Here is a 23,868-nt window from a genome sequence, read left to right on the forward strand (position 1 = left end):
TAATATACTGCCACTAGGCCAGAAGCTAGGCCTAATATACTGCCACTAGGCCAGAAGCTGGGCCTAATATACTCCCACTAAGCCAGAAGCTAGGCCTAATATACTGCCACTAGGCCAGAAGCTGGGCCTAATATACTGCCACTAGGCCAGAAGCTAGTCCTAATATACTGCCACTAGGCCAGAAGCTAGGCATAATCTACTGCCACTAGGCCAGAAGCTAGGCCTAATATACTGCCACTAGGCCAGAAGCTGGGCCTAATATAATGCCACTAGGCCAGAAGCTAGGCCTAATATACTGCCACTAGGCCAGAAGCTAGGCCTAATATCCTGCCACTAGACCAGAATCTAGGTCTAAAATACTGCCACTAGGCCAGAAGCTAGGCCTAATATAATGCCACTAGGCCAGAAGCTAGGCCCAATACACTGCCACTAGGCCAGAAGCTAGGCCTAATATAATGCCAGTAGGCCAGAAGCTAGGCCTAATATACTGCCACTAGGCCAGAAGCTAGGCTTAATATACTACCACTAGGCCAGAAGCTAGGCTTAATATACTGCCACTAGGCCAGAAGCTAGGCTTAATATACTGCCTCCAGGCCAGAAGCTAGGCCTAATATACTGCCACTAGGCCAGAAGCTAGGCCTAATATACTACCACTAGGCCAGAAGCTAGGCCTAATATACTACCACTAGGCCAGAAGCTAGGCCTAATATACTGCCACTAGGCAAGAAGCTAGGCTTAATATACTACCACTAGGCCAGAAGCTAGGCTTAATATACTACCACTAGGCCAGAAGCTAGGCCTAATACACTGCCACTAGGCCAGAAGCTAGGCTTAATATACTACCACTAGGCCAGAAGCTAGGCCTAATATACTGCCACTAGGCCAGAAGCTAGGCTTAATATAATGCCAAAAGGCCAGAAGCTAGGCCTAATACACTGCCACTAGGCCAGAAGCTAGGCTTAATATACTACCACTAGGCCAGAAGCTAGGCTTAATATAATGACACTAGGCCAGAAGCTAGGCCTAATATACTGCCACTAGGCCAGAAGCTAGGCCTAATATACTGCCACTAGGCCAGAAGCTGGGCCTAATATACTGCCACTAGGCCAGAAGCTAGTCCTAATATACTGCCACTAGGCCAGAAGCTAGGCATAATCTACTACCACTAGGCCAGAAGCTAGGCCTAATATACTGCCACTAGGCCAGAAGCTGGGCCTAATATAATGCCACTAGGCCAGAAGCTAGGCCTAATATACTGCCACTAGGCCAGAAGCTAGGCCTAATATCCTGCCACTAGACCAGAATCTAGGTCTAAAATACTGCCACTAGGCCAGAAGCTAGGCCTAATATAATGCCACTAGGCCAGAAGCTAGGCCCAATACACTGCCACTAGGCCAGAAGCTAGGCCTAATATAATGCCAGTAGGCCAGAAGCTAGGCCTAATATACTGCCACTAGGCCAGAAGCTAGGCTTAATATACTACCACTAGGCCAGAAGCTAGGCTTAATATACTGCCAACAGGCCAGAAGCTAGGCTTAATATAATGCCACAAGGCCAGAAGCTAGGCCTAATACACTGCCACTAGGCCAGAAGCTAGGCTTAATATACTACCACTAGGCCAGAAGCTAGGCTTAATATAATGACACTAGGCCAGAAGCTAGGCCTAATATACTGCCACTAGGCCAGAAGCTAGGCCTAATATACTGCCACTAGGCCAGAAGCTAGGCTTAATATACTACCACTAGGCCAGAAGCTAGGCTTAATATACTACCACTAGGCCAGAAGCTAGGCCTAATATACTGCCACTAGGCCAGAAGCTAGGCCTAATATACTGCCACTAGGCCAGAAGCTAGGCTTAATATACTACCACTAGGCCAGAAGCTAGGCTTAATATACTGCCACTAGGCCAGAAGCTAGGCCCAATACACTGCCACTAGGCCAGAAGCTAGGCCTAATACACTGCCACTAGGCCAGAAGCTAGGTCTAATATAATGCCACTAGGCCAGTAGCTAGGCTTAATATACTGCCTCCAGGCCAGAAGCTAGGCCTAATATACTGCCACTAGGCCAGAAGCTAGGCCTAATATACTACCACTAGGCCAGAAGCTAGGCCTAATATACTACCACTAGGCCAGAAGCTAGGCCTAATATACTGCCACTAGGCCAGAAGCTAGGCTTAATATACTACCACTAGGCCAGAAGCTAGGCTTAATATACTGCCACTAGGCCAGAAGCTAGGCCTAATACACTGCCACTAGGCCAGAAGCTAGGCCTAATATAATGCCACTAGGCCAGAAGCTAGGCTTAATATACTGCCTCCAGGCCAGAAGCTAGGCCTAATATACTGCCACTAGGCCAGAAGCTAGTCCTAATATACTGCCACTAGGCCAGAAGCTAGTCCTAATCTACTGCCACTAGGCCAGAAGCTAGGCCTAATATACTGCCACTAGGCCAGAAGATAGGCCTAATATACTGCCACTAGGCTGGAAGCTAGGCCTAATATACTGCCACTGGGCCAGAAGCTAGTCCTAATATACTGCCACTAGGCCAGAAGCTGGGCCTAATATACTGTCACTAGGCCAGAAGCTAGGCCTAATATACTGCCACTAGGCCAGAAGCTAGGCCTAATATACTGCCACTAGGCCAGAAGCTAGGCCTAATATACTGCCACTAGGCCAGAAGCTAGGCCTAATATACTGCCACTAGGCCAGAATCTGGCCCTAATATACTGCCACTATGCCAGAAGCTAGGCCTAATATACTGCCACTAGGCAAGAATCTGGGCTTAATATAATGCCACTAGGCCAGAAGCTAGGCCTAATATACTGCCACTAGGCCAGAAGCTAGGCCTAATATACTGCCACTAGGCCAGAATCTGGCCCTAATATACTGTCACTAGGCCAGAAGCTAGGCCTAATATACTGCCACTAGGCCAGAAGCTAGGCCTAATATACTGCCACTAGGCCAGAAGCTAGGCCTAATATACTGCCACTAGGCCAGAAGCTAGGCCTAATATACTGCCACTAGGCCAGAATCTGGCCCTAATATACTGCCACTATGCCAGAAGCTAGGCCTAATATACTGCCACTAGGCCAGAATCTGGGCTTAATATAATGCCACTAGGCCAGAAGCTAGGCCTAATATACTGCCACTAGGCCAGAATCTAGGCCTAATATACTGCCACTAGGCCAGAATCTGGCCCTAATATACTGTCACTAGGCCAGAAGCTAGGCCTAATATACTGCCACTAGGCCAGAAGCTAGGCCTAATATACTGCCACTAGGCCAGAAGCTAGGCCTAATATACTGCCACTAGGCCAGAAGCTAGGCCTAATATACTGCCACTAGGCCAGAATCTGGCCCTAATATACTGCCACTATGCCAGAAGCTAGGCCTAATATACTGCCACTAGGCCAGAATCTGGGCTTAATATAATGCCACTAGGCCAGAAGCTAGGCCTAATACACTGCCACTAGGCCAGAAGCTAGGCTTAATATACTGCTACTAGGCCAGAAGCTAGGCCTAATATACTGCCACTAGGCCAGAAGATAGGCCTAATATACTGCCACTAGGCCAGAAGATAGGCCTAATATACTGTCACTAGGCCAGAATCTGGGCCTAATATACTGCCACTAGGCCAGAAGCTAGGCCTAATATACTGCCACTAGGCCAGAAGCTAGGCCTAATATACTGCCACTAGGCCAGAAGCTAGGCCTAATATACTGCCACTAGGCCAGAATCTGGGCCTAATATACTGCCACTAGGCCAGAAGCTAGGCCTAATATACTGCCACTAGGCCAGAAGCTAGGCCTAATATACTGCCACTAGGCCAGAAGCTAGGCTTAATATACTGCCACTTGGCCAGAAGCTAGGCCTAATATACTGCCACTAGGCCAGAAGATAGGCCTAATATACTGCCACTTGGCCAGAAGATAGGCCTAATATACTGTCACTAGGCCAGAAGCTATGCCTAATATACTGCCACTAGGCCAGAAGCTAGGCCTAATATACTGCCACTAGGCCAGAAGCAAGGCCTAATATAATGCCAGTAGGCCAGAAGCAAGGCCTAATATACTGCCACTAGGCCAGAAGCTAGGCCTAATATAATGCCACTAGGCCAGAAGCTAGGCCTAATATACTGCCACTAGGCCAGAAGCAAGGCCTAATATAATGCCACTAGGCCAGAAGCAAGGCCTAATATACTGCCACTAGGCCAGAAGCTAGGCCTAATATAATGCCACTAGGCCAGAAGCTAGGCCTAATATACTGCCACTAGGCCAGAAGCTAGGCCTAATATAATGCCACTAGGCCAGAAGCAAGGCCTAATATAATGCCACTAGGCCAGAAGCTTGGTTTATTATACTGCCACTAGGCCAGAAGCTAGTCCTAATATACTGCCACTAGGCCAGAAGCTAGGCTTAATATACTACCACTAGGCCAGAAGCTAGGCCTAATATACTGCCACTAGGCCAGAAGCTAGGCCTAATATACTGCCACTAGGCCAGAAGCTAGGCCTAATATACTGCCACTAGGCCAGAAGCTGGGCCTAATATACTGCCACTAGGCCAGAAGCTAGGCCTAATATACTGCCACTAGGCCAGAAGCAAGGCCTAATATACTGCCACTAGGCCAGAAGCTAGGCCTAATATACTGCCACTAGGCCAGAAGCTAGGCCTAATATACTGCCACTAGGCCAGAAGCTAGGCCTAATATACTGCCACTAGGCCAGAAGCTAGGCCTAATATACTGCCACTAGGCCAGAAGCAAGGCCTAATATACTGCCACTAGGCCAGAAGCTAGGCCTAATATACTGCCACTAGGCCAGAAGCAAGGCCTAATATACTGCCACTAGGCCAGAAGCTAGGCCTAATATACTGCCACTAGGCCAGAAGCAAGGCCTAATATACTGCCACTAGGCCAGAAGCTAGGCCTAATATACTGCCACTAGGCCAGAAGCAAGGCTCGATCTACTACCATCCACTTCTATCCATCCCTAAAGTGTCGACATTTTACATGGTAAATATCTCTGTTCCCTACAGCAAGATCCCGGAGCATTATAGTCCTAACCACTGGCTCCCTGGAAAGGTGTTCAGTGTTCTGACCTCTGGGGTCATGACCCTGGATACGTTGTATTTGAACTGTATCTGCCTGTCTCAACCCTATGACATCAGCTTGTCCTGACCTCGGCCTGTGTACGACCTTTCCTTGCCTGACCCCTGGTGCCTACACGGGTCTATATATCTGTGATTTGCTATTTCCTATACATCTATTATCCATCTTCACATCTACAGATCTTCAGGAGAGGAACATCCCCACCAATACAAAGATAAGAGAGAAGTAGGATGAGGCCTCTCTGGACACTGCTACTTTCAGTGCTTGATGGAAGTTTATACATCAGGAGAATTTGGACACCGTCCAGGAGCTGAGAAGATTATCTCATGGCCGTGGATCAGAGGAGAAGTCCCGGCCATTGTGCCGCGGTCAAAAGTAAGTATAAACTGAGCGAAGTGCGATACCGGCTCAACAACTGGCAGAGGAGGGTGGGAGCACATGGCACCTCGGGTGCTCAGGTCTATCAGGACTCCCGCCACTGGGACGTATTTGCCTTCTTTATCTTAATGACGCTGATTAGGGCTGAGGGTGAAGCAGGGAGGGTCACCTGGCACAGGGCGAGCAAATAACCCTCGGAACTGAGCGCACGTCATGTGAACGAGCCGATTCTTTCCCTCATTGTTTACTTACCAGAACGGGCTGGAAAGTTGTCAGGGACTTGTGTAACCAGCGGAGGTCGCCGTTCAGATTGTCACAAGGTGATACAGTCACTTGGTTCTTGACGTCAGCAGGTGAAATGCAAAGATCCTTCTGCCGAATTAATCTTAACCAGGTGAAGTTAAACTGCTGGTTCTGTGGTGAGAAGAACAAGATGCATGGGTTATGTCCCTGACCCAGAGCACCACGATAACTTCTTCCAGCCATGATTTATCTATGGAGAGTTTACTACATCTTTTCTTGAACTCCCCATCTAAAACTCTTGACAAAAGTGTCTCAAGACATGTTAGACGGCTTATTGGCTCATTTTGCTTAGTAAACATGTAAGATTTTTTATATAATCCATATATTAAGTGCATCCATTTTATATATGGATTATCAAATTATCACCTGACCCAAAATATCACCTGACCCAAAATATCACCTGACCCAAATTATCACCTGACCCAAATTATCACCTGACCCAAATTATCACCTGACCCAAATTATCACCTGACCCAAATTATCACCTGACCCAAATTATCACCTGACCCAGACCACCATGACGACTTTTTCCAGCCATTTTTCCAACACTTTTCCGGCAATACAGACCACAAACCTTACCCTGCCTGCGGCCCGTATTGCACATGTGACTGTGTGCATGAGGCCGAATACATGAAATATACAAATGAAACCGCTATCACTTTGTAGCCCATAAAGGGGTTTTCCAGGCTCCTAGTAGTGATGGACTACCCTTAGGCCCCTTCTACACTCGCAACGAGTGCTGGCCAGATCGCACGGCCCGAACGCCTCAAACCGGAACTTAACTGCCCCACTGAGTTTGTGTCACAGATGCACCCGTGATCCTTGCTGTGGATCGCGGGCACACCCGTGCCCCTCTATGTGTCGCGGTCCACAGCAAGGATCACGGGTGCATCTGTGACAGTTTGGTTTCGGTTTGCCGCGTCGGGCCGGGAGATCCGGGCAGCATGCGATGCGTTGCGAGGCCTTAGATTGATGGTGGTTTCGGCTATCCCTAGATATCAGTTAATCTCTATGGAAGCTTCGCGCTGGTATTTTAGTTACTTCTCTGCATTAATTTTCATATAACAAAGCAAAACAACCACATAAATCTCCACATACCTGGACACCGGCGTCACAGGACTCCAGGGAAACGGAGGAGTTTCGTAACGACAGACATTTTCCCAGTGCAATATTTTTTACCTACAAAAATAAATGAATATATAAGAGAAGTGAAAAGAGAAACCAGATTCAATTCAGATCAGATTTCTCTCCTATTGATCTGTTGAAACTGTGATCTTTGGATGAACCCGATTGGACAACATCATGTGACATCATGGGGGGTCTGATATCCCGCCGCTGGAGCACAGTTCACTCTCTATGGCAGTGGTGGCGAACCTATGGCACTGGTACCAGAGATGGCACTCGGAGGCCTCTCTGTGGGCACACGCGCTGTCTCCCAGGCACAGAGTTTGCCAGACATGGCATCTTCCTGCAGTCTCAGGCAGTCCAGTGCCCTGCTATTTTAAAGTGACCCATCCTGTGCTGATTGATCCTGTACAAAGAGTGAGAAGGTGTGGACAGGGTCGGATTGGAGCTCCAAATTTCTGGTAGCAATAAGTTTGTTACTGCCTAAATTGCCGTGTTGGCACTTTGGGAAAAGCTAGTGTTTTTTGCGTCTCATTTTGGGCACTCGATCTGTAAAAGGTTCACCATCACTCTCTATGGGATGGACGGCGAGGGACGAGCAATGTTCTAGTTCATCATTTTTACATTTTTTAAATAAAAGAGGAAATAAAATAGAAAAAAAGTCAGCGATTTAGTTAATTTATTTATGTAACTGTCCTCTAGTGCCCCCAAGTGGTGATTGCCCATATTACACCGAGGAAGAAAATAACATCAACATCCGTGATGAGAGGATCCGAGCCGCAATGTTCGAGTCCGTGCCGCACATTGAGGGTTCCGATCCCCAACGACTCACATCCACGGTCGATGACTTACCATGGAGCGACGAGTAAAATAGAGGCTAATGCTTTGCTGATGCAGGTTAAAGGGTAACGCACACGATGGATGACGTAACATCCTCGGAAAAGTGGAGGCACAAGGGCATTTGAAGGGCAACAACCACTATGGGGCTCATTTACTAATTGCTCATTTTCGTGGGGTTTCCCACAGTTGCGGTTTGCGCCAAATTGCCCCAGGTTTTTGGCGCACGCACAGCTTGCATGCGACGGAAACGGGGGGTTCGCGTGGCTGTCAGAAAACCCGACGGATTCGTAAAAAACGTGGAATTTTAAAAAAAAATGTGTCGCTTGACACGCACTTACCTGCACCAGGAATAGGATGGTGAACTCCAGCGGACCTCGGCGCAGTGACACCTACTCGACATCGGGCGCACAACCTTAGTGAATCGCCGGAAGACCCGAATCCTCGTCTGAGAACTCGCCGCTGGATCGCGACTGGACCGGGTAAGTAAATCTGCCCCTTTTTGTATAAGTGTTACTGATGGGTCAATCGAGAAACTGAACTTAAACAGGTCCACCCTCATCCCTAATCAACATGTACTTTTCGTGAATGATGGCAGAATCCGGAGAATGTGACGTGAGATCAATGATGGACATTTCTAACATGGGGCTCTAATATATCTAGAGAACTATACAGTGAGTATTGGGGGTCCGGCCTCAGACACGAGGGGCTACAGCCTCTTACCCTTCCTTGAGCTCTGGCTGGAGGGGCGTCCAGGTCGGGGTAGACGTGGTCTATGTACCACTGGAAGCTCTTGCATTGGAGTCTCTTCCTCAGTTCCTTTTGCTCGGTCAGGTCCCCAATGTTGTTGAGTTCTTGGAGAAGGTGGTAGCCGTGACCATAGAAGAGCTCCTTATACTCGTCCAGCCAGACTTCTGCAACGCGAGCCAAGTTCCTCTCTACAGTTTTCACCCGATCCTTAGGGAAGGAGTAGGGATTGTCGTTCCTAAAGATGTGGCCGACCCTGGAGCAAGGGATGATCTCGATTTCTCCACCGCACATCCAAACCTAAAGCACAAGAGCCAATTATACGATGAAAGAGGAGTCCCAACTGGATTACCCCCTTGTATATACGATGAAAGAGGAATCCCACCTGGATTACCCCCTTGTATATATGATGAAAGAGGAGTCCCACCTGGATTACCCCCTTGTATATACGATGAAAGAGGAGTCCCACCTGGATTACCCCCTTGTATATATGATGAAAGAGGAGTCCCACCTAGATTACCCCCTTGTATATACGATGAAAGAGGAATCCCACCTGGATTACCCCCTTGTATATACGATGAAAGAGGAGTCCCAACTGGATTACCCCCTTGTATATACGATGAAAGAGGAGTCCCACCTGGATTACCCCCTTGTATATGTGATGAATGAGGAGTCCCAACTGGATTACCCCCTTGTATATGTGATGAATGAGGAGTCCCAACTGGATTACCCCCTTGTATATATGATGAAAGAGGAGTCCCAACTGGATTACCCCCTTGTATATGTGATGAATGAGGAGTCCCACCTGGATTACCCCCTTGTATATATGATGAAAGAGGAGTCCCACCTGGATTACCCCCTTGTATATACGATGAAAGAGGAATCCCACCCGGATTACCCCCTTGTATATATGATGAAAGAGGAATCCCACCTGGATTACCCCCTTGTATATATGATGAAAGAGGAGTCCCACCTGGATTACCCCCTTGTATATATGATGAAAGAGGAATTCCACCCGGATTACCCCCTTGTATATACGATGAAAGAGGAATTCCACCCGGATTACCCCCTTGTATATACGATGAAAGAGGAATCCCACATGGATTACCCCCATGTATATACAATGAAAGAGGAGTCCCACCTGGATTACCCCCTTGTACATACGATGAAAGAGGAGTCCCACCTGGATTACCCCCTCGTATATATGATGAAAGAGGAGTCCCACCTGGATTACCCCCTTGTATATATGATGAAAGAGGAATCCCACCTGGATTACCCCCTTGTATATATGATGAAAGAGGAGTCCCACCTGGATTACGCCCTTGTATATATGATGAAAGAGGAGTCCCACCTAGATTACCCCCTTGTATATATGATGAAAGAGGAGTCCCACCTGGATTACCCCCTTGTATATATGATGAAAGAGGAATTCCACCCGGATTACCCCCTTGTATATACGATGAAAGAGGAATTCCACCCGGATTACCCCCATGTATATACGATGAAAGAGGAGTCCCACCTGGATTACCCCCTCGTATATATGATGAAAGAGGAGTCCCACCTGGATTACCCCCTTGTATATATGATGAAAGAGGAATCCCACCTGGATTACCCCCTTGTATATATGATGAAAGAGGAGTCCCACCTGGATTACCCCCTTGTATATATGATGAAAGAGGAGTCCCACCTAGATTACCCCCTTGTATATATGATGAAAGAGGACTCCCACCTAGATTACCCCCTTGTATATACGATGAAAGAGGAGTCCCACCTGGATTACCCCCTTGTATATATGATGAAAGAGGAGTCCCAACTGGATTACCCCCTTGTATATACGATGAAAGAGGAGTCCCACCTGGATTACCCCCTTGTATATATGATGAAAGAGGAGTCCCACCTGGATTACCCCCTTGTATATATGATGAAAGAGGAGTCCCACCTAGATTACCCCCTTGTATATATGATGAAAGAGGACTCCCACCTAGATTACCCCCTTGTATATACGATGAAAGAGGAGTCCCACCTGGATTACCCCCTTGTATATATGATGAAAGAGGAGTCCCAACTGGATTACCCCCTTGTATATACGATGAAAGAGGAGTCCCACCTGGATTACCCCCTTGTATATATGATGAAAGAGGAATCCCACCTGGATTACCCCCTTGTATATATGATGAAAGAGGAGTCCCACCTGGATTACCCCCTTGTATATATGATGAAAGAGGAGTCCCACCTGGATTACCCCCTTGTATATATGATGAAAGAGGAGTCCCAACTGGATTACCCCCTTGTATATACGATGAAAGAGGAGTCCCACCTGGATTACCCCCTTGTATATAGGATGAAAGAGAAATCCCACCTGGATTACCCCCTTGTATATAGGATGAAAGAGGAGTCCCACCCGGATTACCCCCTTGTATGTACGATGAAAGAGGAATTCCACCCGGATTACCCCCATGTATATACGATGAAAGAGGACTCCCACCTGGATTACCCCCTTGTATATATGATGAAAGAGGACTCCCACCTAGATTACCCCCTTGTATATATGATGAAAGAGGACTCCCACCTAGATTACCCCCTTGTATATACGATGAAAGAGGAATTCCACCCGGATTACCCCCTTGTATATATGATGAAAGAGGACTCCCACCTGGATTACCCCCTTGTATATATGATGAAAGAGGATTCCCACCTGGATTACCCCCTTGTATAAACTATGAAAGAGGAGTCCCACCTGGATTACCCCCTCGTATATATGATGAAAGAGGAGTCCCACCTGGATTACCCCCTTGTATATATGATGAAAGAGGACTCCCACCCGGATTACCCCCATGTATATACGATGAAAGAGGAGTCCCATCTGGATTACCCCCTCGTATATATGATGAAAGAGGAGTCCCACCTGGATTACCCCCTTGTATATATGATGAAAGAGGAATCCCACCTGGATTACCCCCTTGTATATATGATGAAAGAGGAGTCCCACCTGGATTACCCCCTTGTATATATGATGAAAGAGGAGTCCCACCTAGATTACCCCCTTGTATATATGATGAAAGAGGACTCCCACCTAGATTACCCCCTTGTATATACGATGAAAGAGGAGTCCCACCTGGATTACCCCCTTGTATATATGATGAAAGAGGAGTCCCAACTGGATTACCCCCTTGTATATACGATGAAAGAGGAGTCCCACCTGGATTACCCCCTTGTATATATGATGAAAGAGGAGTCCCACCTGGATTACCCCCTTGTATATATGATGAAAGAGGAGTCCCACCTAGATTACCCCCTTGTATATATGATGAAAGAGGACTCCCACCTAGATTACCCCCTTGTATATACGATGAAAGAGGAGTCCCACCTGGATTACCCCCTTGTATATAGGATGAAAGAGAAATTCCACCCGGATTACCCCCTTGTATATACGATGAATGAGGAGTCCCACCTGGATTACCCCCTTGTATATATGATGAAAGAGGAGTCCCAACTGGATTACCCCCTTGTATATACGATGAAAGAGGAGTCCCACCTGGATTACCCCCTTGTATATAGGATGAAAGAGGAGTCCCACCCGGATTACCCCCTTGTATGTACGATGAAAGAGGAATTCCACCCGGATTACCCCCATGTATATACGATGAAAGAGGACTCCCACCTGGATTACCCCCTTGTATATATGATGAAAGAGGACTCCCACCTAGATTACCCCCTTGTATATATGATGAAAGAGGACTCCCACCTAGATTACCCCCTTGTATATATGATGAAAGAGGACTCCCACCTGGATTACCCCCTTGTATAAACTATGAAAGAGGAGTCCCACCTGGATTACCCCCTCGTATATATGATGAAAGAGGAGTTCCACCCGGATTACCCCCTTGTATATAGGATGAAAGAGGAATTCCACCTGGATTACCCCCTTGTATATACGATGAAAGAGGAGTCCCACCTGGATTACCCCCTTGTATATATGATGAAAGAGGAGTCCCATCTAGATTACCCCCTTGTATATATACGATGAAAGAGGAGTCCCACCTGGATTACCCCCTTGTATATAGGATGAAAGAGGAGTCCCACCCGGATTACCCCCTTGTATATACGATGAAAGAGGAATTCCACCCGGATTACCCCCTTGTATATAGGATGAAAGAGGAGTCCCACCCGGATTACCCCCTTGTATATACGATGAAAGAGGAATCCCACCTGGATTACCCCCTTGTATATACGATGAAAGAGGAGTCCCACCTGGATTACCCCCTTGTGTATACGATGAAAGAGGAGTCCCACCTGGATTACCCCCTTGTATATAGGATGAAAGAGGAGTCCCACCTGGATTACCCCCTTGTGTATACGATGAAAGAGGAGTCCCACCTGGATTACCCCCTTGTATATACGATGAAAGAGGAATCCCACCTGGATTACCCCCATGTATATACGATGAAAGAGGAGTCCCACCTGGATTACCCCCTTGTATATTCCCTATTAGGGTTTCACAATAGGTAATTAACAATAACTTCCCGCTCCTGGGAGGGAGCAGTGGGGGGAGGGGGGGTGACAGTGTAACAGCCCGTAAAGCAAGATCCCGGAGGGGCTAGGGTAGACTGTCAGTCTCATTAGCATAATTTAAAAAGTTGATTTAGAAGGAAAGGAGGCCACGGATAACAAGTATAAGAATATTACCACAATCACGGTGCCAGGATCTATAAGTAATGTCTCTGGTCTCCTGCAGTACCAGATATAGCCATTACACTATGGATGGCGCTGTATCTGGTGTTCAGTAAGAGGGTTACGTGCTCTGTAAAATCCCCACTGATCCAACCTAGAGGATCTATTTTATGAACAGGTCTCATATAAAGCTTTCTTGGTGCCAACATAGCAACAATTTAGCAAATTCTCCTAAATAGGAAATAGCTTTTGGCATCACCGGGGAGGTCACTAAGTGCCCCCAGTCCTGTGATCATTGATCTCCTGTGATCTGCAGGGTGACCTTGTAGCAGCTGCTATGTGGCGCCACCACAGGAGACATTAAGAATCACACATTCTCTGCATTGTCGTGGGATGCAGGACGGGTCAGGGATCATCTATGACGCTCCATGTATTCACTCTGGTGCCGAGAGATGAGAAACCTTCCCAGAATTCCCTTCCCATCATTATCCTCTCTGGATACATAGAACCGTAATGGGGATCACTAAAATCAATGTCTTTCTTAATAATGAAAATTACCTTAAAGGATATTTCCATGTTTTCTCCTCCCCAGACATCCAGGCCGGGGTCATAGGTGCCGAGTTCATAGAAATATTTCCTATCGATGGAAAACAATCCTCCAGCCATGACTGGGCATCTGGAAAATGAGAAGATATTACAATATATTATGGATCTAGTTCTCCTGCTTCCAGTGTCACAGCCGCCCCTGGTGTTATTATGTATCAGGCGTCTTCTTATGTAATAATCCACGTTGCAGTTCCATATTCTTGCCTACGGGGGGCAGTATTATTATGTATCAGGCGTCTTCTTATGTAATAATCTACGTTGCAGTTCCATATTCTTGCCTACGGGGGGCAGTATTATTATGTATCAGGCGTCTTCTTATGTAATAATCTACGTTGCAGTTCCATATTCTTGCCTACGGGGGGCAGTATTATTATGTATCAGGCGTCTTCTTATGTAATAATCTACGTTGCAGTTCCATATTCTTACCTATGGGGGGCAGTATTATTATGTATCAGGCGTCTTCTTATGTAATAAACCACGTTGCAGTTCCACATTCTTACCTATGGGGGGCAGTATTATTATGTATCAGGCGTCTTCTTATGTAATAATCTACGTTGCAGTTCCATATTGTTGCCTACGGGGGGCAGTATTATTGTCCTGCCTTGTGCTGCAATGATACAAACTTTGAACTTCAAAGGAAATCTACCAGGGAAAATGATAAACCAGGGACATTCTCATAGATCCGGGACTGTGGGAATGGTCCTAAATGTGTTATCTGTGGCCTCCTCATTTTTATTTTTTATACAACTGCATTTTTATTGGGTTTTCCAAAACTAACAGAATTAAGAATATAACATAGAAGTCAAAGATATTGGGGCATATTTATCAGGACCTCTGCGCACAGCCAGTGGCGCAGAGGCCCTGAAATAATCGCAAATGCTAGCTTATTGCTATTGCTAGCTTTTGCGATTATTTTTCACTATCCGCCACCTTCACGACAGTGGGGCGTGAAGGGGGGGCGCGGCCGGCCGAGCGGGGGGCGCGGCCGGACTGGAGTGGGCCGGCGCGGGGCGTTACTGTCCCCGCGCCTGCGCACTCGCTGCTGCCGGCGACTTTTCATACGTGAAAAGTCGCCGGTTGCGCTTTTTTCTACGCCAGGCCCTGCCTGACGTAGGAAAAACGCTGCACAACTGGCAGCCCGATACATCAAGAGGCAGAAGCCTCTTCATGTATCGGGCTGCGAATTTGCAGCGGCGGGGCTATCACGAGCACGAGCGCCAGCGTATGATAAATATCCCCCATTGAGTAGTCACAGTCTCGATAGGGCTCCTTCCTTCTAAAATCAAATTTTAACATGATGCAAATGAGCCTGAGGGAGTACCCTAGCCCCCTCTGTGATATAGCTTTACAGGCTGTTACACTGTCTCACCCCCCCCCCTGATTCCTCAGGATTCATGCAGTGAGCACTTCCTGGGGGACAGTGTAACTGTGTGTGAAGCCAGACCCCAGGGGGTGCAGGGTAGCCTCTCAAGCTCATTAGCATAATGTTAAAAGTTGATTTTTGGTTTGGAGGAGACCATGGATAGCAACTATAAGAAAGTTACCCCGGTGCCTGGATCTATGAGTAATGTCCCTGGTAGATTTCCTTTGAGGGGGTATCTTTACCACCGTGTCTTACATGCCTCATAGATTGTGGGTCCCACCTCTGGAACTCGACTTTATTCTATAATGCAGGTCCTTCGACCACCGTTACAATGGTCCCCGTGAAGGTAGGGGTGGTCTTCATACCTGGTTCTTTTCACTCACTCATATGGAAGAGACACGGACCTTCAGTTACACTATAATTCTTTATTTTACAGATCTGCCTATGGACATTAGTCGTTTAGGTCCATTCAAGGGAATTTCCCCTGAGGGCTGAGACACAAGGACCTCAGTGATCTGGTCCGGGCTGGACAATGCTCTCGGTGTCCCTGAAGCTCGGAGTGGGTGACCGCCCTGAGTGTTATATATTGTAATTGTGGCTCATATTTACACTGGGGAGTCATTTGTAGATTTCCGATAGAAATGTAAAAGTCGTTATGTTCCAAAAAAAAGTATAAAATTGCTACATTTTATCTTATTGGTGGAATTTTGCGGACATTCCGTTCACCTTATAGGATCCTTGTCCGTTATCTTATGTTTTTTCAGTTCTTCCGTGGGGATGGGTTTCCAGCCGAAGTTCATGGGCCAAGTGAAGATTCCTCTCTGGAAGTTGTCCACGGTCATGTAGCTGCAGGGAAGAAGAACGGATCAGCCATTGGATCACTGGGATCGAGGCGGATTTATCACAATTACAGCACATTATAGGCGTCTACTGTACAAACACATGGCAGCATGGTCCCCAGGCCGGAAACCATCTCCTAGGCCCCGATTATACCAAAAGGAAATGACATCCCGAGGTCCGAGGAGACCCACCGGCCGCTGCAGGTTCTGAGATCCCCACAGAACTTTCTTACAGATCTCATTGTAAGAGACTGAAACAGCAGCGCAGAATGCAGGGGCCGGGACGGGGGAAGTATATATATATATATTTGTCCCATTGGATCGCACAAGGTTTCTAGGATTACCCTTTAGTGATCAGGCAGAGCAAACCTGAATCACTCTGCCCAATCATAGAGATGGCTGTGCAATTATAAAGGGACAACTACAAAGTTCTCTCTGTCGCTAAATTCATCCATATGATCAACAGAAAAGGGAAAGCAAATCTTTGGAGGCGTCTCTACTGCCCTGGACACCTACAAATTCTTTCATCAGTCCCCGTTACTGCCCTGGACACCTACAAATTCTTTCATCAGTCCCCGTTACTGTCCTGGACCACTACAAATTCTTTCATCAGTCCCCGTTACTGTCCTGGACACCTACAAATTCTTTCATCAGTCCCCGTTACTGTCCTGGACACCTACACATTCTTTCATCAGTCCCCGTTACTGTCCTGGACACCTACACATTCTTTCATTAGTCCCCGTTACTGTCCTGGACCACTACAAATTCTTTCATCAGTCCCCGTTACTGTCCTGGACACCTACAAATTCTTTCATCAGTCCCCGTTACTGTCCTGGACCACTACAAATTCTTTCATCAGTCCCCGTTACTGTCCTGGACACCTACAAATTCTTTCATCAGTCCCCATTACTGTCCTGGACACCTACAAACTCTTTCATCAGTCCCCGTTACTGTCCTGGTCCACTACAAATTCTTTCATCAGTCCCCGTTACTGCCCTGGACACCTACACATTCTTTCATTAGTCCCCGTTACTGTCCTGGACCACTACAAATTCTTTCATCAGTCCCCGTTACTGCCCTGGACACCTACAAATTCTTTCATCAGTCCCCGTTACTGTCCTGGACACCTACAAATTCTTTCATCAGTCCCTGTTACTGCCCTGGACACCTACACATTCTTTCATCAGTCCCCGTTACTGCCCTGGACACCTACACATTCTTTCATTAGTCCCCGTTACTGCCCTGGACACCTACAAATTCTTTCATCAGTCCCCGTTACTGTCCTGGACACCTACAAATTCTTTCATCAGTCCCTGTTACTGCCCTGGACACCTACACATTCTTTCATCAGTCCCCGATACTGTCCTGGACACCTACACATTCTTTCATCAGTCCCCGATACTGTCCTGGACACCTACACATTCTTTCATTAGTCCCCGTTACTGTCCTGGACAACTACACATTCTTTCATTAGTCCCTGTTACTGCCCTGGACACCTACAAATTCTTTCATTAGTCCCCGTTACTGTCCTGGACACCTACAAATTCTTTCATTAGTCCCCGTTACTGTCCTGGACACCTACACATTCTTTCATTAGTCCCCGTTACTGCCCTGGACACCTACACATTCTTTCATTAGTCCCCGTTACTGCCCTGGACACCTACACATTCTTTCATTAGTCCCCGTTACTGTCCTGGACACCTACAAATTCTTTCATCAGTCCCCGTTACTGTCCTGGACACCTACAAATTCTTTCATCAGTCCCCGTTACTGCCCTGGACACCTACACATTCTTTCATCAGTCCCCGTTACTGCCCTGGACACCTACACATTCTTTCATTAGTCCCCGTTACTGCCCTGGACACCTACACATTCTTTCATTGGTCCCCGTTACTGTCCTGGACACCTACACATTCTTTCATTAGTCCCCGTTACTGTCCTGGACACCTACAAATTCTTTCATCAGTCCCCGTTACTGTCCTGGACACCTACACATTCTTTCATTAGTCCCTGTTACTGTCCTGGACACCTACAAATTCTTTCATCAGTCCCCGTTACTGCCCTGGACACCTACAAATTCTTTCATCAGTCCCCGTTACTGTCCTGGACACCTACACATTCTTTCATCAGTCCCCGTTACTGTCCTGGACACCTACACATTCTTTCATTAGTCCCCGTTACTGTCCTGGACACCTACACATTCTTTCATCAGTCCCCGTTACTGTCCTGGACACCTACACATTCTTTCATCAGTCCCCGTTACTGCCCTGGACACCTACACATTCTTTCATCAGTCCCTGTTACTGCCCTGGACACCTACAAATTCTTTCATCAGTCCCCGTTACTGTCCTGGACACCTACAAATTCTTTCATCAGTCCCCGTTACTGTCCTGGACACCTACAAATTCTTTCATCAGTCCCCGTTACTGTCCTGGACACCTACACATTCTTTCATTAGTCCCCGTTACTGCCCTGGACACCTACAAATTCTTTCATCAGTCCCCGTTACTGTCCTGGACACCTACAAATTCTTTCATCAGTCCCCGTTACTGCCCTGGACACCTACAAATTCTTTCATCAGTCCCCGTTACTGCCCTGGACACCTACACATTCTTTCATTAGTCCCCGTTACTGTCCTGGACACCTACAAATTCTTTCATTAGTCCCCGTTACTGTCCTGGACACCTACACATTCTTTCATCAGTCCCTGTTACTGTCCTGGACACCTACAAATTCTTTCATCAGTCCCCGTTACTGTCCTGGACACCTACACATTCTTTCATTAGTCCCCGTTACTGTCCTGGACACCTACAAATTCTTTCATTAGTCCCCGTTACTGTCCTGGACACCTACAAATTCTTTCATCAGTCCCCGTTACTGTCCTGGACACCTACAAATTCTTTCATCAGTCCCCGTTACTGTCCTGGACACCTACACATTCTTTCATTAGTCCCCGTTACTGCCCTGGACACCTACAAATTCTTTCATCAGTCCCCGTTACTGTCCTGGACACCTACAAATTCTTTCATCAGTCCCCGTTACTGCCCTGGACACCTACAAATTCTTTCATCAGTCCCCGTTACTGCCCTGGACACCTACACATTCTTTCATTAGTCCCCGTTACTGTCCTGGACACCTACAAATTCTTTCATTAGTCCCCGTTACTGTCCTGGACACCTACACATTCTTTCATCAGTCCCCGTTACTGTCCTGGACACCTACACATTCTTTCATCAGTCCCCGTTACTGTCCTGGACACCTACAAATTCTTTCATCAGTCCCCGTTACTGCCCTGGACACCTACAAATTCTTTCATTAGTCCCCGTTACTGTCCTGGACACCTACACATTCTTTCATTAGTCCCCGTTACTGTCCTGGACACCTACACATTCTTTCATTAGTCCCCGTTACTGTCCTGGACACCTACAAATTCTTTCATCAGTCCCCGTTACTGTCCTGGACACCTACAAATTCTTTCATTAGTCCCCGTTACTGTCCTGGACACCTACACATTCTTTCATCAGTCCCCGTTACTGTCCTGGTTGCTCTATTATAGGATGCTCCTAGTAGTCGGGTCTGGTGCGGTGATGGGCTCTCATGGTTCTCCATGTACTGTCACACATATTGTTAAAGTATCAATATTTAAATGTAACATTTTTCTGCCGGTTAAATAAATAAATAATATATTTTTTATAATAATAACATAATAAGAAGCAGCCTGTAGAATGTCCGCGGGGCAGGATCTCCATCCACACCCCGTGTAACATCACCTCATGTCCTTATCATTGATGACTTCGATGACGGGGCAGGAAACCTTCTTTCGGTTTATTCGTACTTGTTCCAGGAGCGGCTCCAGCCACCCGACATTACACTCCACGTGTGAGTCTAAGAACGTCAGCACATCCCCTATAGGACAAAGCAGGACGTTACTACTAGTGGATATACAGGGAATGTGCCCATCTCATTTACAGGGGTTGTGTCACTAATAGGAAAGGACCTCGGTCATTAGAGAACAGCATAAGGAACATGTCTGTAATATTCACCTGTTACCAATTTTGCCTAATTTTAACACATTTCTAAAAACAGTGCAGTGTGTACTATGTGCAGTGTGTGCTATGTGCAGGGTCCTTCTGTACTATGTGCAGTGTCCTGTGTACTATGTGCAGTGTCCTGTGTGCTATGTGCAGTGTCCTGTGTGCTATGTGCAGTGTCCTGTGTACTATGTGCAGGGGTCCTGTGTACTATGTGCAGTGTCCTGTGTACTATGTGCAGGGTCCTTCTGTACTATGTGCAGTGTCCTGTGTACTATGTGCAGGGGGGGTACTATGTGCAGAGTGCTGTGTGGTGTGTATTATGTGCAGTGTCCTGTGTACTATGTGCAGTGTGTGCTATGTGCAGGGTCCTTCTGTACTATGTGCAGTGTCTTGTGTACTATGTGCAGTGTCCTGTGTGCTATGTGCAGTGTCCTGTGTACTATGTGCAGTGTCCTGTGTACTATGTGCAGTGTGTACTATGTGCAGAGTGCTGTGTGGTGTGTATTATGTGCAGTGTCCTGTGTACTATGTGCAGTGTGTACTATGTGCAGTGTGTACTATGTGTGGTGTGTATTATGTGCAGTGCAGTGTGTACTATGTAGAGTGTGTACTATGTGCAGAGTGCTGTGTGGTGTGTATTATGTGCAGTGTCCTGTGTACTATGTGCAGTGTGTGCTATGTGCAGGGTCCTTCTGTACTATGTGCAGGGGGTGTACTATGTGCAGGGTCCTTCTGTACTATGTGCAGGGGGTGTACTATGTGCAGGGTCCTTCTGTACTATGTGCAGGGGGTGTACTATGTGCAGGGTCCTTCTGTACTATGTGCAGGGGGTGTACTATGTGCAGGGTCCTGTGTGGTGTGTATTATGTGCAGTGTGTACTATGTGCAGAGTCCTGTGTGGTGTGTATTATGTGCAGTGTCCTGTGTACTATGTGCAGAGTCCTGTGTGGTGTGTATTATGTGCAGTGTGTACTATGTGCAGGGTGTGCAGTGTGTACTATGTGCAGGGGATGTGTACTATGTGCAGTGTGTACTATGTGCAGTGTGTACTATGTGCAGGGTGTGTACTATGTGCAGAGTCCTGTGTACTATGTGCAGTGTGTACTATGTGCAGGGTGTGTACTATGTGCAGGGTGTGTACTATGTGCAGTGTGTACTATGTGCAGTGTGTACTATGTGCAGAGTCCTGTGTGGTGTGCAGGGGGCGCCAGATTCATGAATTGTGGCGCCCGTTCTGCATAAATCTGGCGCCCCCTGCACTGCTCCGATATAGTGCACTAACTTTTTTTTTGGGCGTGCGACTGAATACCGTCCGACTTTGCATGATAAATGTCATCCGACTGACACCAGAGCGCCCCTTTCAGTGCAGAAATGTGTGTCGTGTATAGAATAGTGCAGCTGCGCCACAACCGTGTGCGACAACGTGCAAAGTCCAACACACTTTGGTCAATGGCCCAAGTGTTCCCAGGACCTTGCCAGTTTCATGTGACACTTGTCAAAAGCTATAAATTAGGCACAATTGGTAATAGGTTTACATTACAAAGACGTTAATGCTATGCTCCAATGGCAGAGCTCCATTATGGTTGGGGATTTAACCCCTTTATAGGTTGTGTCCACCTTTTCTAAGCATCTTGAGTATGGAGCAGTTCATCAATATAAGATTGGGGAAGATCCGCCATCTTGGATGGTAGTTGCGGATGCAGTTACCCGCTTCAGCCACTATTGCTAAAACAGAGCTGTTCTTCTGTCTCAATTCTCTAGACTTGTTCCAGTGTCGGGAGTAGACAGAATCAGGGATTGGTGCAGGATCGGAGAGTTGTAACATTTAAAGGATTGCTCCAGTCAGCGCTAACAGTTCAGGGCCTGAAGGGAGGGGCATTCCCTGTATTCCTAGAAGCTGGAGTCCTGCTCCTCCCTTCAGGCCCTGCACAAGATATAATTCAATGAATCAGCTGGGACTGGAGCGTTCCTTTAATTCCTCCTGGCACAGATTGATGGCACAGATTACAGCTGATCCCTGGAGACTCAGGAAATAGGACGATATCCTACGTCATGCAAAACCTACTGAAACACAAATATTCTTACCTGTTGCCATATTTGCTCCGGCAAGTCTGGCCCGAATCAACCCATGTCTTTCCTTTAGATGAAGGATCCGGACCTTGGGGAACTTCTTCATGAAATTATCTAGGTTCTCTTTGAGATAAGCTAAAAAAGAGGACAAAAGAAAATCAGGCAATTAGGAAACTATAAAAACGAATCTCTAGTCAACAAGTCTGTTTGATCGGTCAGGAAGAGGACGTTACGTGTGATCTGACGAGGATGGATCCATCATGTGAATTAAGAAGTCAAAGTCTCATAGACAAAGTGATGGCAACAAGTAATTCCTGATGAGGAGTCTCTTGGATAAGACTGAGGTGACGTTCTGGAAGATGGGATCATATAACACGCGGTGGCGTCTACTTCCCCAGGCTGTACTGACCTTTTGTGCTCGAGTCGTCTACAAGAATAATCTCTTTGACGAGATGAGGCGGAGATCGGTTGAGAACGCTGAAAACGGAGCGGATGAGGGTGGACCAGACCTCGTCCACGAAGCACATGATGATACTGGTGTGGGGAAGATCATTGTGGACCATCTGATCCGAGCACCTGCAAATACAACGGGGAAACACCATTATATTTACTCGTAGAGTTTGAGGTGTGATAACTTATAATAAAACTCTCCAAAAGACAAGAAAACTCTCCAAAAGAACATCTCTCCGAGGGGATTACCTCATCTAGACAAAAACTTAATCCCACCATAAAAAGTGAACATTGCCTCCTGCTCTAAGAAGACCATTTCCTGGAGGATGGGTTTTCCATGCAGCTCCAGGAGGACATCCTAAAATTTCATTGGATTACAGCAGATCCGAAACCTTCTGCTATTTTCCTGCCTATGGATCTATAATTATACAAAGTAAACCAATTATTACTAGTCCCTGTAATACACAGATAACTTAAAGGGATTTTCCAACGAAGACTTCTATCCCCTATTCAAGTGTCTGATTGCTAAAGGTCCGACCACCTCGACACCAAGGGATAACAAGTGCGGTCAATATGAAGAGAGCGCTGGTGCCAAACCTTCTCCTCTTCTCTGGGGATTCTTGGACAATTCTCTTCAGTTGTCCCATAAAATACTAGAAGAAGGAAGCGCGGGTCAGGAATAGGAACCTGGATCATCCATACGGAGCACATGTGGATCCCCATGGGGGCTTTGATTTGGACAACAGTGTTTAGACACTTATCCCGTATTCTGTGGATATGAGGTGGAGTCTTCATAATGTGTAAAGCCCTTTAAGTCAACAGGAACGAGAACTTGGCTTATAGGGAGCAGAGGTCTCCAGCTATGAGGTCCATATTTACTAGAAGAGGTTTGTATCTTAAGAAGTGTTCAGGCCTCTTGTATCAGTTATCCAAATTAAAGCGCACCTGTCACCAGGAATGTCTATATTAGCTGGTGAAAGGTTCGGATAAACTATCCCAATGCCGATTTGAAAAAAATTCTGAATGCTGCCACTACTTTATAAAACTTTATTGCACATTACCTGGCTCACTGTCAGCAGCATGTAGCATCCCGGAGAGGAGAACCTGCAGTAATCCATGTCTCAGTCTCCACTCCTCCACACCATCCCCATCCCTCTCCTGCCAGGAAGACAGGAGGGGCAAGAAGAGCTGGATGGGTTTGGAGGGCAAGAGACTGAGACACAGACTACTGCAGCTGCCCCTTACCGGGGATGAACCATAGGCTGCTGGCAGGGAGCCAGGTAATGTGAAATAAAGTTTTATAAAGTAGTGGCAGTATTCAGAATGCCCACAGAGT

The 23,868-nt window shown here is 46.9% G+C and overlaps 1 protein-coding gene across 2 annotated transcripts in view; it reads right to left on the reverse strand.

Moving 5' to 3' along the window:
- GALNT5 (polypeptide N-acetylgalactosaminyltransferase 5) overlaps positions 1-23,868 on the reverse strand; it is a 54,451-nt gene that overhangs the window by 4,621 nt on the left and 25,962 nt on the right. For both annotated transcript variants that reach the window (XM_072122473.1, XM_072122474.1), the window contains exons 2-9: positions 22,492-22,658; positions 22,098-22,217; positions 19,749-19,884; positions 15,866-15,985; positions 13,729-13,846; positions 8,476-8,799; positions 6,889-6,969; positions 5,740-5,901 (exon numbers count right to left, since the gene is read on the reverse strand). In XM_072122473.1, coding sequence (XP_071978574.1) covers positions 5,740-5,901; positions 6,889-6,969; positions 8,476-8,799; positions 13,729-13,846; positions 15,866-15,985; positions 19,749-19,884; positions 22,098-22,217; positions 22,492-22,658 — 1,228 coding nt within the window. The remainder of the gene's footprint in view (positions 1-5,739; positions 5,902-6,888; positions 6,970-8,475; positions 8,800-13,728; positions 13,847-15,865; positions 15,986-19,748; positions 19,885-22,097; positions 22,218-22,491; positions 22,659-23,868) is intronic.

Source organism: Engystomops pustulosus, chromosome 8 (assembly GCF_040894005.1).
Source record: "Engystomops pustulosus chromosome 8, aEngPut4.maternal, whole genome shotgun sequence".
In the NCBI taxonomy this organism is placed as follows: domain Eukaryota; kingdom Metazoa; phylum Chordata; class Amphibia; order Anura; family Leptodactylidae; genus Engystomops; species Engystomops pustulosus.